The sequence below is a fragment of the Larus michahellis genome, chromosome 1 (assembly GCF_964199755.1).
Source record: "Larus michahellis chromosome 1, bLarMic1.1, whole genome shotgun sequence".
NCBI classification, from domain to species: domain Eukaryota; kingdom Metazoa; phylum Chordata; class Aves; order Charadriiformes; family Laridae; genus Larus; species Larus michahellis.
Window position 1 is genome coordinate 94,833,341 of NC_133896.1, and position 12,429 is coordinate 94,845,769.

Below are 12,429 nucleotides of genomic sequence, written 5' to 3' on the forward strand. Positions count from 1 at the left end.
AGTTTTTTAACCCTGAGGGAGTAGGAGAGGAGGATTCCACATCACATTTCACCTTTAGTTCTCTAGACTCCCCAGCAAGATGCAGTGAGATGGGGAAAAGAGATTAGTAACAGAGTGGGAGGAAGAGTGATACACTGTCTCCCACTGCCAGAAATTTTACAGAGCTGCTTGTCCCAAAGGTTTAATAGTACCCTGATTTCTTGGGGGGTATGTTATTAGAATTACTTCCACAGGCATTTGATTAAAATTGCTTGTTGCTGGATTGAACTAGAATTGTTGGAATTCTGTCAAACACTGCTCTAGGCCATAACTCTTCCAAAGGATGTGAGTTAGAGAACATAAATTGCATGTTTGAAACTTTTCTCCTGCATAAAAATCCATCTGCAGATTGGTTGAAAATCTACGTAGATCTAAATTGTGTTCTAACGTGGAAAAGGTCCTGTACATTTAATAGCTTAACAAAGTGATGCCACCTACGCAGTTTCTTGATAGCTGTTTTTGCAGTAGGCACTGATAATTTGTAATCCTTACTGAGATAAGACTGTAATAATAATAATAAAAAAGTAAAATCTGTTCATGCGTAAGGAAGCTTCAACTGGAACGCCCTCGGTGCCATTCTTATGCTGAAGTACCTCCATAAGAAACAAATAATGGGATTCTGTTCTTAGTTATGCATTCATAATATGTGTACAACTTTATTACTTTTTTCATTTTTTTACAACTTTGTTCATACTTACTTGTAAACTGAAAATTATAAATATATTAATTGGCCACAGGTCTATACTTCTTACCTCAACTTCTGTCCTGTATTGCTTTAGCTATCTGTGGTTGACACTTTGGTTTAAAAAATTTATTGTGAAGTACTTAAAGCTGAAATAAGAATGTGCATAATTTTTTCTCAGATGTAATTTTTTGTGCAGGAGAGAGGTGAGGAATTTGGTTAGAAATGTGTTGAGTGGTTGTTTTGGGTTTTTTGTTTTTTTTTTTTTTGTTTCCTTTGGAACATGGCAAGGTCTCTGACATCTGGCATCCGTACTGACTGATGCCACTCCAGCAAGGCAGCAGCTGCCAGAAAAAGATAGGCTGTTGCTGAGTTGAATCATGACCTTAGCTTTCCATTATACGTGAGATTCCTGTGTTCACAGAAATCTGTTTCACCATGTGCTTTTTCAGGATATTCCACTGACCTTGGGGGGAAGGTGTTTTTAAACTGTGCTGTATTTTTTTAAAAATATATTTCCCTGTTAAGCAGTTAGGTAGTTACCGGGTATACCAGTACTATTTGCTGTATGCCTTGCTCCATCTCTTTGACTGCACTCAGTCTGACAGTGCTGTGTCTTTTAGTGAGGTCAGTGTCTCAGCTCTAGTTGTGTAACAAGAGAGGCCATTTATAAGTATGTTCCTTGGCCTGGAGACATTAGATTGCATTTCTTAGCATAAAACCAGAGTTCATTACATCCTAGGAAAGTGAAAACTGTACTGCAGTATTGGAGTAGGACCCGCTCAGTTGGCCTGTGCTTGGTAATGATGTTGGGTCATTTGCAGCAAATGCTCTGTACTTGCTTAGTAAAGAAAGCATGAGCTTTTCTGTTGGTAATCTCAGAAATCTTAATGTGATATTTTAGGCGCTGAGTAATTGCCAAGAGTTGTGCCTCTGTTTTATGAGTGAAATGTGACTATGTAAAAATGTCTCCTGCTTGATCACCGAATTGTCTGGAAATGTTAAAAGTAATTGTATATCCACTATCTAATATTTGAGAGAGATGTAAAGCACTGGAAAAAGAGTAATGCTAAAGCCAAGATGTGCTGAACACAACCAGTTCTAGCCAGCCTCAAAACAGACCCACCACTGGCCAAGGCTGAGCCCGCCAGCTAGGCTGGTGGTGCCTTGGGTAAAATGTATTTAAGAAGGGGCAAAATGCTGTGCAGCAGCTGTGACAGGAATGAGGGGAGAGAGAGGAAAAAAGAAAAAAAAAGGTGAGAAACAGCTCCGTGAACACCAAGGTCAGAGAAGGAGGAGGGGAGGAGGCACTCCTAGTAAGCAGATATCCACCCTGCAGCCTGTGGAGGGAACTATGCTGGAGCAGATATCCACCTTGTAGTCTTTGGAGGACCGCATGCTGCAGCAGATAGACATGCCCTGAAGGAAGCTGCAGCCCATGGAGAGCTCATGCCTGAGCAGACTCCTGTCAGGGATTGCAGCCTGTGGAGAGGAGCCCATGCAGGAGCAGATTTTCTGGCAGGAGAAAAGGGACCATGGAAGGGACCCATGCTGTAGCAATTTGTGAAGGACTGTACCCCATGGGAAGGACCCACACTGAAGCAGGGGGAAAATGTGAGGAGGAAGGAGTGGCAGAGAGGAGCTTTTATGGACTGACCCTCATTCCCAATCCCCCTGCCCTGTTTTGGGGTGGCAAGTAGAGGAGGTGGGAACAAAGGAGTAAAATTGCGCCTGGGAAGAAGGGAGTGGAGGGACGGTGTTGTAGTTTTTGTTTCTCACCATCCTACTTGAATTTTAAATGGCAATAAATTAATTTTCCCCAAGTCGAGTCTGTCTTGCCTGTGATGGTAATTGGCAAGTGATCTCTCTGTCTTTATCTTTACCCATGAGCTTTTTCTTCTTACTGTCTCTCCCTGTCCTGTTGGGGAGGGGGGAAGTAAGAGAGTGGCTGGGTGGGTGTCTTGCAGCCAGAAAATCAATTACATACATTCAAAGAACAACGGACTTCACGCATACCAGCGCTCAGGGACTGCTTCTTTTGTCCAGTGCATTCCCTGTGGAGCAACTTGTTCAGCTCTTTGATCATAAACCAAAGCAGGTTGAGATAGAGGAATAGCACTTCTTGTTTGGGATAACGTTGGGTGGAAGAGCAGTGGTGTCCCTGTTAGGATAGGTGAGATACTGAGTGGCTCCTATTTTCTTCTCCATCCTGCATGTAGTTAAAGATGTACAGAGAGTCTTCTTTCAGTGCTTTTCTGCTATGACGTTCCTTCTGTATGAAATGGATTTATTGTATTTGCCTGCCAACCCTTTTCTCATTCATATCTATTGTAATCACTTCTTCCATGATGCCCACACACATTCCATATGCAAGGGAATATCTAAGTTACTTCCTGGTGTCTTATATATTCTTTATCTTTTTTAGTTTGTAATTCAGGGAGTCAGAGCTGCCAGTACTTTTACATTGAATATCAAGCAGTTATCAAATAATAAATAGCAAGAGAAGAGTGTGGAGCCAGCACATGTGTTTGTATTCTCAACACAAATGGAATGTTTTAGCTGGCAGTGGGTGTTATTCTAATCAGGCCCATAAATGCACCTTGGTCTGTTTCAACTCATACATTTCCTCTTTAAAGTTGTCTGGTTCAAGGCAGTTTGTAGAATGTTACCAGTTGTTGCCTGGAAATGTATATTACCATCCTCCTGAAATAACAGTTCCTATTCAACTGAAAGCTGAGCTAGTTTTTCTGCTGATAGTTGTACCAGGTCTTCTGACATTCTTCAGTGGGAAGGGTAGACAGAGGATCACAGAAGGTTGCTAGAAATACTGCTTGTCTCCTGATCCAGCTAACCCCATGTTTGCATGAGAGCCAGTGCAGAGAGAGTATAGTTTGTGGACTGAAGCGGAGAGGAAGGTGAGACAGTGACAGTCGAGATCTAGGCTGGTCTGAATTTATGTGGCTGACCAGTTGAAATATACAGTAGTCTTAAAGGTTTTTCCCACATTACTAAGTGTCTGAAACAAGGAATTTTTTCCCCAACTTGACTCTTGGGCAGTCCTCATAATAAATAAGACCTTTGTGGCATAGAGGAGGCTTAATGGGAAAAAGCTCTGAAATACTTACCTGCTTGGAATGTACATATTACACAAAGAGTTCAAACAGGCTTGAGTTACAGGAGATTAACACTTGTCATGAGGCTGTACCTATCCTTTCTTTCCCCACCTCTTAACACAAACTGTCTTAGATGTGTACCCTGTGTGTACTCGGGTCTCATCCTTTCTCTATGTTTTGTCATTATCTGTGTGTTGACTGGAAGCGTGAGAAAATCCTACCCCTTACCTGACATAGGTACGCTCATGAATTCCTCTAATGTAGGTGCAACTCCTGAAGGAAGTGTGTTTGTCAGCTAGGGAGGAGGCTTAGGTGGGGTGGCAGCAAAACTCTTCCTGGCAGCTGTGTGCCAGACTGGAGCTTGGCCAGCACGGCGAATATTGCGGTGCTACTGGCCTGGTAGCCTAGAAGAGCCCCAGGTGGGCAAGATGGCAAAGAGACAGCTCTGTTGTTTCAATCCTGCTGATTCTGTGAGGTTGCTAGAGGAGTGTTATGGTGCAATGTGGTGGAAAAAGCACCAGTGAGGGACAACCTTGTAATAAGAAATTACCTTTTGTGAAAAGGCTGGTCAGTAAGCCAGGCTGGTCAGTATGCCAGACTGGTTGAAACACCCTCACATAAAGTACACACTTTTGTCTGTGGTGGCACTGTCATCAGCAGGTATGTCCAGGTGATAACGGAGAGAAGTGCAGTGGGAGCGCATGAACTTCTCCATAGGTATGGACAAGAGGGTGGACAGTTTGATCTACGTAAGAAGAATGGCATCTCTAATGTTAAAAATCTCCAGATGGAGCAGATACCAAAAAGGCTGCTATAGAAATTTAGGTTTGCTTTTAGGAGCAAAGACTCAAGCCTTTGTTTCTCATCAGGTGGTTTGTTGTAGTAATTATTTGTATGCAGTATTGTGTGTGGCACAGTGCTCTGTCAAGATATGCCCAAGTGCCCCCGTGCTGGTTCTGCTGTGCTAGGAGGAAAGGAGAGAGGCTGTCCGCCATCCTGGGCTGGGACATGAGCTGAGGGAGGGGCATATGGGACCGCACTAGGGACCCTCTTAGGGAGGAAAAGCAGCATGTTTTTTTTTTGTTTTTTTTTTTTTTTTTTTCCCCCAGTCATCCTGTGAGTTTTGAGCTGACTCTTTCCTGCAGCTTGTGAGAGGTAACAGAGGTCTCTTTATGGTGTGGTGTTTCCTGGATGAAAAGTGTCTGCTGCTTGCGTAGCGCTCTCTGTGCTTTTTGGAGGGACTGCTATACAGGAAGGAGGGATGTGGCAGCAGCAGTGAGTGGTTTAATGCGCTTGCTTTGTTTGCCTTGAAATCCTGAGAAGTGGAAAGGCTGTTTGTCTGAGAACTGTGTTTCGTTTGTTTTTTCGTTTGTGTTTTTTAAAATAGCCCATGACTTCACCATTTCTCAGTGCAGTTGGTGGTTTTTTAATAGGCAGAGGTAATAGGATTATGCAAGTGTTGTATAAAAGAGGTGTTAAAAACTATTAGCTTAATGCCCCACTAAAAAACTAATCTGCTGAAAAGAAGGAAATGACTGTGAAAGGAACAGGTTTAGACTCTTGTAAAACTTAGAGGACTTTAACTCTCTTGCATAGAAAAGCTGCTGCAGCACAGTGATCTTTCTGCCTTGTCAATTGTAAAGAATTTAATTCTTTCTTGTAGGGTTTAATGAAGAAGATTGCAGTACTGCTTCGTGATAGTTCCAGAGTTAACCTATTGCTGCTTTTGACTTTGGGCCAGATAAAATACAAAGTAATAGTCTGCATAGTATAGAGCTGACAAATGCAGTCCCAGGGAACTCTTCCATTCTTCATTTCCTGCTTGAAATTATGAGGGTTTTTAAAGTTATATTGAAGTGAATCCTTTTTGCTGCTGAACCTGTTCTGCTGTCTGTGAATCTGCGTGAGCTTGAGGAGGTTGCTGGGGCTTCTGGAAAATCCTGCATGATAGGAAACCTGTCCTTACTGGTCAGTGGGAAACAGGTAGAGTCAGAACGTAGGTTTGTGTAAATTAAAAATTAATTTTCCGTGTATCAAATGAAAGTATCTCTGTGGAGCTGTTCCGCAGATGTTCCATACAAGGTGAATTATTTTAAATACAAACACATGAAAAATAAAATTTAGGCAGAAAGTATGCTCTTATTGATTATTTATACTGTTAAAGTTAACTTTTTTGATAAGTAATCATGTGACTTTAGGCTGTAGCATAGTTATCATAATGGAAAATTTTATCTAAAAACATATCAGGAAAAAATAAGTTTTGGAAAACAATGAGGTTTTTATCAACTCCAATTACATAACAAATTTTGTTTATAAGATTACTTTCCTTCACTAATGTCTAGATCAGGGCTACCAGTAATCCATCTTCCTGTTGATACTGTCTTGGTCTGCCTAGGAATTTTGCCTAGATGAAGAAGCCTTTAGTCCAGAATTTCTTGGTATCTCTGAGCTTGGTAATGCTAGTGGCATGAATCAGGCTGCTAGGCAAATGCCCACTGCATATGGGTAGATTGACCCTGCAGCCCTTGCATGGGGAACCAGCTTGCACATCTGTTATTCACTTGCTCTGTGCTTGCACAGCCTGTCGGACTCCAATGCCTATGTATTTCTGTTGACGAAAACTCTGAATGAAAATGGATGGAGAGCAAGTTAGGGCTTTGTGTTCAGGCCAACAGGCTCAAGGATCTGAACTGAACTGATGGGGTGAGTCATATAGCACTGCATTTCTCATTGTTTCCTACAGGTAGGCTATTCTTAACAGTGCTAGGAACCTTGGAGCAAGCAAGTAGGGTTTGGCATATGTTTCAAAAAAAAGTAGCACGCTACAGAGCTTGAGTTGGCAAGCTGCAGAGCACAGGGACAGTTACCAGTACAGATATGATGTTGGGGAACACGGATCATGCAGTATTTATGTGCATCAATATGATCATGGATATATTCAGAAGTGTGTTTGTAGTGTCTGTCTAGGTATGAGTTTGTCTACATATAGATGGAGACCTTTCTCATTTTTCATTGATTTTTGAATTCTGGCTGATGTCATATTTGGATAACTGTGGCACTTTTTTTCTGTTTAATTTTTTTTTATGGATTTTGAAATGGGTACCATGGTGTTTTTAACCTTGTGGCCTGAAGTGCTCTACCTTTGTCGTCAGCTGTAACTTTCTAAACTAGGTTTGGTTATGCTTCATTGAGAATTTATTTCAGTTTATGTACCTATGAAAGTTTCTTGGTACCTTTGATGAAGGTCAGATCTAGGTAGACAGGTTTGACAGCTATGAGAAGAGCTTAGTTGCGCTACAGAAGTTTTCCCACCCATATTTGAGGGATAGTCACCCTGAGTTTCAAAGTACAGAAGAAGGAAGAACTACGTTTCCGGCATCTTGGGAATTATTGTTTACAGCAAGATTTGTTTATCATTGACTTTTTGATCGAATTATTGTGTATACATGTTTTAATGTCTGACTGGGTTGTCTTTTTTTCACCCCCTAAACAATATATCAGCCATGATTTAGTGATATCAAAGACGACAAGAAGGGCTTCTATAAGTACATAGGTAACAAAAGGAAGATGAGGGAAAACGTTGGCCTGTTGCACAATGGGATGGAGGACTTGGTTACACAAGACATGGAAAAGGCTGAGCCACTGAATGTCGTCTTTGCCTCAGTCTTTACTAGCAAGACTGGGATTCAGTAATCCCATGTCCCAGAGACCATGAGGGAGGGGTGGAGCAAGGAAGATGGAAGAGGATTGCTTAAGAGGTCAGGGTATACTTAAGCAAACTGGGCACATAGTTCCATGGATGACATTAGGATGCACCCATGAGTACTGAGGGAGCTGGCTGATGTCATTGTGAGGCCACTCTCAATGATCTTTGATCGATCATGGTGACTGGGAGAAGTCATGAGGAGGAAAGCACATATCACTACTGTCTTCAGGAAGGGCAAGAAGTACAACCCAGGGAACTATAGGCTGGTCAGCCTTACCTCGATACCTTGTAAAGTGATGGAGCAGTTAGCCATTTCCAGGCATATGAAGGTCAAGAAAATCATCAGAAGTAGTCAGCATGGTTTCACCAAAGTGAAGTCATGCTTGACCAACTCGATAACCTTCTACAATGTAATGGCTAGCCTGGTAGACAAGGGGAGAACACTGGATATTGTCTGCCTGGACTTCAGGAAGACCTTTGACGCTGTCTCCCATAAGATGCTTATAGAGAAGTTGTTGACGTATGGGCTGGATAAGTGGAGTAGATTGAAAACTGGCTGAACAGCTGGGCCCAGAGGGTGGTTATCAACGCATGAAGTCTAGTTGGAGGCCAGTAACTAGTGGTGTACCCCAGGGGTCAATACTGTGTCCGGTCCTGTTTAACATCATCGTTAATGATCCAGATGATGGGGCAGACTGTGCCCTCAGCAAGTTTTGCAGACTGCACCAAATTGTGAAGAGAGGCAGATACACCAGAGGGTCATGCCGCCATCCAGAAAGAGGAACAACCCCATGTACCATTACATGCTGGAGACCACCCAGCTGGAAAGCAGCTTGGCAAAGGACCTAGCGTTGGTGGCACCAAGCTGATTGTGAGCCAGCAATTTGCCCTTGCAGCAAAGAAGGCATGTGTTATTCTGGGCTACATTAGGCAAAGCATTGCCAGCAGGTCAAGGGAGGTGATCCTTCCCTTCTACTCAGCACTGGTGAGGCCACACCTGGAGTCCTATGTCCATTTCTGGTCTTCCCAGTACAAGAGAGACACAGATGTACTGAAGAGAGCCCAACAAAGGGTCATGAAGATGATGAAGGGACTGGACTATCTCTCCTATGAGGAAAGGCTGAGAGAGCTGGGGCTGTTCAGCCTGGAGAAGAGAAGGCTTGGGAAGCAACTTCCCAATGTGTAGAAATACCTGAAGGGAGAGTGCAAAGAGGATGGAGCCAGGCTCTTCTCAGTGGTGCCCAGTGACAAGACCAGAAGCAATAGGCACAACTGAAACACTGGAGGTCCCATCTGAACATCAGGAAGCAGTTATTGTACTATGAGGATCACTGAGCCTAGGCACAGGTTGACCAGGGAGGCTGTGGAGTCTCCATCTTTGGAGATACCTAGAAGCCATCTGGACATGGTCCTGGGCAACTGGCTCCAGGTGGCCCTGCTTGAGCAGGGGGGTTGGACCAGATGACCTCTAGAGGTCCCTTCCAACCTCAACCATCCTGTGATTGTGATTTGTGTATCCTCAACCAGTACTTAATTGGTGAGGGTTTAATTTTATCTGATTGGAAGTTATGAAGTGCAAAGCATCTGCTCCATTGTTTCATGTGATTTGCAGAATGACTGTTGGGCTTTGTTAAGATTGGAGTAGATTCTGCATGACTATTCTAGTTAGTATTTTATTAAGGCTATTCCATTAATAATGATTTTATGGATGTGTTACAACTCTGGCTTTCATACTAGTTCTCCAAGTGTGGCTTTTAAACAGCAGGCCCTGGGACTACATTTTTTTTTGTTGTTTTAGTTTTTTAAAAAAATTCTTTAACAAGGCTTAAACTCTGGTGTTCTTGACTCTGGGTTAGGTGTCTGATTTAGCAACGCAGGTACTTTAAGCATGCTGGTGAAAGATCACTTTTTCAAATGAAGAGTCCGTAGTGTGAAATAGTAAAGCAGCAGCATCCAGAGGGGTGACAATCAAGTCTTCCTTTCATTTCTCTGACAGGAAAGTTTTTATTAAGGCTTAACCTCTTGCGTGTTCTTTTATTTCTAGTTACTGTCCTCATAAGTTCACGAGTTCTCCATCTTTGGTGGGAGTCATAAAAGTGCCAGCTCTTCACTGTGTTTCTCAGCCACCTTAATTCATAAGGGTGCAGTTCTTTGTCATTTCTTAATAGAATTGGACATGCCTTTCTGTGCACATTCTATTCTTGTGTCTCGGGGAAAAAAACATTAATACCATTTAACCTATGAAGTAATAATATAAGGTAAATTGACGGGTAAATTTTTCCATTTGATAGGTATGTTTTTCCATTAAAAATACCTGAAATATCTCCATGCTTTCCACATTTTGAAATACATACTATATTCTCCATAGAAAACATCAAAATACCAAGCTGCAAGTTTATGAAACATGAATTATGCTTTTCTGCATGTGTGTTGTGATGAGTTGAAAATGACTAATTGTTGTGATCATGCATGCATATTTATGCAGCTCTGTTGAAGTGCTCAAGTGTATCTTAAGCAAGAACAACATTCTGTCACTGCCATAGAACTCAGTGAAGATTTGTTTTAGTTATGTGAAATAATTCACACTGACAGCAGTACAGTCTGAATATTTGTCAGAGGCAAGCACTGTGAACTTTTAGTAACATCTGCTTATGAAGGTATCTCCTAAAGCTGACAAAGGAAATTGATACGTGTGAGATTTCACCTAGCTGAATAGGAGGGCAGGAGGGTAGAAATAACATTGGTGCGGTAAGTTCAGAGTTTATGTTCATAATTTAACATCCTTGTATCTCAGCAATTTTACACTTCTGTGGTCTTCCTGATATTAACAAAAAAAGAAAAAGGTATTTCAGAAGCTTGTTCTTCTGACTAATACTGCCGATTGCTTCCTGATATTTCATTATGACCCATTTGTACTAGTCTGTGCATGAGGTAAGCAACTGTTTTAATGTTTCTTTTAAAAAAGGCAGTCTACGTCTGATAAAGTGGGAGGCTATGAATTCAATAAATTAATTTTTAGCAAACACGTGTTGATCGTCATTCCCTGCACATTAAGTTCAGTATCTTATCAACTTTAAGTTGTCCTTATTGGTCCAGGTTAATCTATAAGATATTTGGGTTGAGTGGTGGAGAAGGAAATTTCCTTCCTCATGCATGCACTTTGTGCAGCGATACCCTTGGTTTATTGGGGGGAGAGGTTACCCCTCTTCAGGGAAGTGCTTCACCTGCTGGATGTCACACAGTAACTGAGAGGTTATGAAAGGCAGCAATTTAGATTATTCCATAGATACTTGCAAATAGATTTTAAATAAGCAAATTATAAGGTCTTTGATTTAACAGTTACAGGCTAATATTACCTATGGGGTCCACAGTGTTTACTGTTCTCAGATAGTTCATACAGCTTATCACTGATTTCCTGTATGCAACTATTGTAGAGTGTAAACTGGTAGGGGGTGGTAGACATTTTCTCTTTTATTTGAATCTCTATTGTTTCAGTGATGATACAAGGTGGGATAATAGGGTAAAGCATTTTGGACCATTATTTCCTCAGTTGTTGCAGTTGTGTATCAGTCCTAAGCTTGAACAAAGATGCAGTTCAGAATCACTTCTGTTCTGCAAAAGGCTTTCCCTGGTATGACAGCTACTGACAGCTAACTAGGAAGTAATGCTGGGCTGAAAGGCATGCACTGATGTTTCATCTGGCAATAGTCAAAATCAAATGTTATACTGTTTACTGCTCATTAGTTGAGCTAAAAACTGGAACTATTTAACTCAAAGTGTATCAATAGGATATTTCCGGTGTTACCTCTTAGGGCACCATGGCTACTAATTTATATTATTATGGCTTGTCTGCCAGCAAGACCCAGAAAAATGTTAGAAATAAAATTCATTGCTGAAACAAAATATATTAATTGAAAATCTCAGCATTTTTGTCTTCCCTTCTCTTCATGTTATTTTCCCATTTAATTTCCTTCTACTTCTGTTTTCCTGTTTAGTTAGGGCAATTTTCTTGTACACCTGTTGCAGAGACTGATTGAATTGAGACTTTAGAAACATGGGGAGACTTTTAACTGGGTTTAATCCATTTTCTGCTTGAGCCCACTTCAAACTTTTTGATTAATTTTTCTTAACTGTAAAACAACAATTACTCTCACCTGTTTTTCTGGGCAAACTGGAGAGTCCTATTTTCTGGAAAGTGAATCCCCATGCCCTTTTTCTCTCTCTACTTGATTGGGATTTTTTTCTTCCCTCTTTTCCTGGTGCTTTTTCACATCTTGGTCCCCTTGCCCCCATCTGCCTGCGTTCCCAGTAGTAAGAATTCATTGAACAGCTCTGATGATGATGCAGAAGGAGAAAAATGTTTCTAGTTTGCTCTTCTGTTGGCTGCATAGGAGAGAGAAGTGATGGCAGTATGGTTTTACCACAGTATGTAAGTAAATACACCAAGGAGGCATACCAAGTGAGTGTGGAGATTTTTGTAACTGAGGCTTGAGATTTGTTTGCATTTGCGTCTGAAGTTTATATTTGTTTTGTTGGGTAGTGCAGAAGCTGGATACTGTTTTACTCCGCTTAGCATTATAAAATTAATTGCCTTCAGAAAACAAGTAGTTGAGTTTACTGTACCTGTGAAATGTGTTACTGACAACCCCTCAAAGTTGCTTTCCAGTTGTTTATTACAAGCTGACAGTAGGAGTACTGTGTGCTATAATGTGTAGCTTAAATTTGCTGATCCTCTTGATGTTTTTTCTTATGATGTACATAGCTGTCCCGAACTGTGTAGATTTCCGTATTTTGTAGGTCAGTTGGATGTTAGGTGTTGCTCTGTGGCTGGTGTTTCCTTTCCTGTTCTGACAGCAGAAGTATGGGTATCATACTAATGGGTATCAACA

The 12,429-nt window shown here is 41.4% G+C and overlaps 2 protein-coding genes across 3 annotated transcripts in view; one reads left to right on the forward strand and one right to left on the reverse strand.

The window, feature by feature from the left end:
- Positions 1–12,429, forward strand: part of B4GALT4 (beta-1,4-galactosyltransferase 4) — a 31,099-nt gene that overhangs the window by 1,188 nt on the left and 17,482 nt on the right. The window lies entirely within an intron of this gene.
- LOC141746177 (beta-1,4-galactosyltransferase 3-like) overlaps positions 1–12,429 on the reverse strand; it is a 43,753-nt gene that overhangs the window by 855 nt on the left and 30,469 nt on the right. Inside the window, exon 8 of one of the 2 annotated variants that reach the window (XM_074594167.1) lies at positions 11,820–11,923. The exons of the other annotated variant lie outside the window; for it this stretch is intronic. Coding sequence (XP_074450268.1) covers positions 11,860–11,923 — 64 coding nt within the window. The 3' untranslated portion in view covers positions 11,820–11,859. Of the gene's footprint in view, positions 1–11,819; positions 11,924–12,429 lie in introns of those variants that run through there. 2 annotated transcript variants of the gene reach the window in all.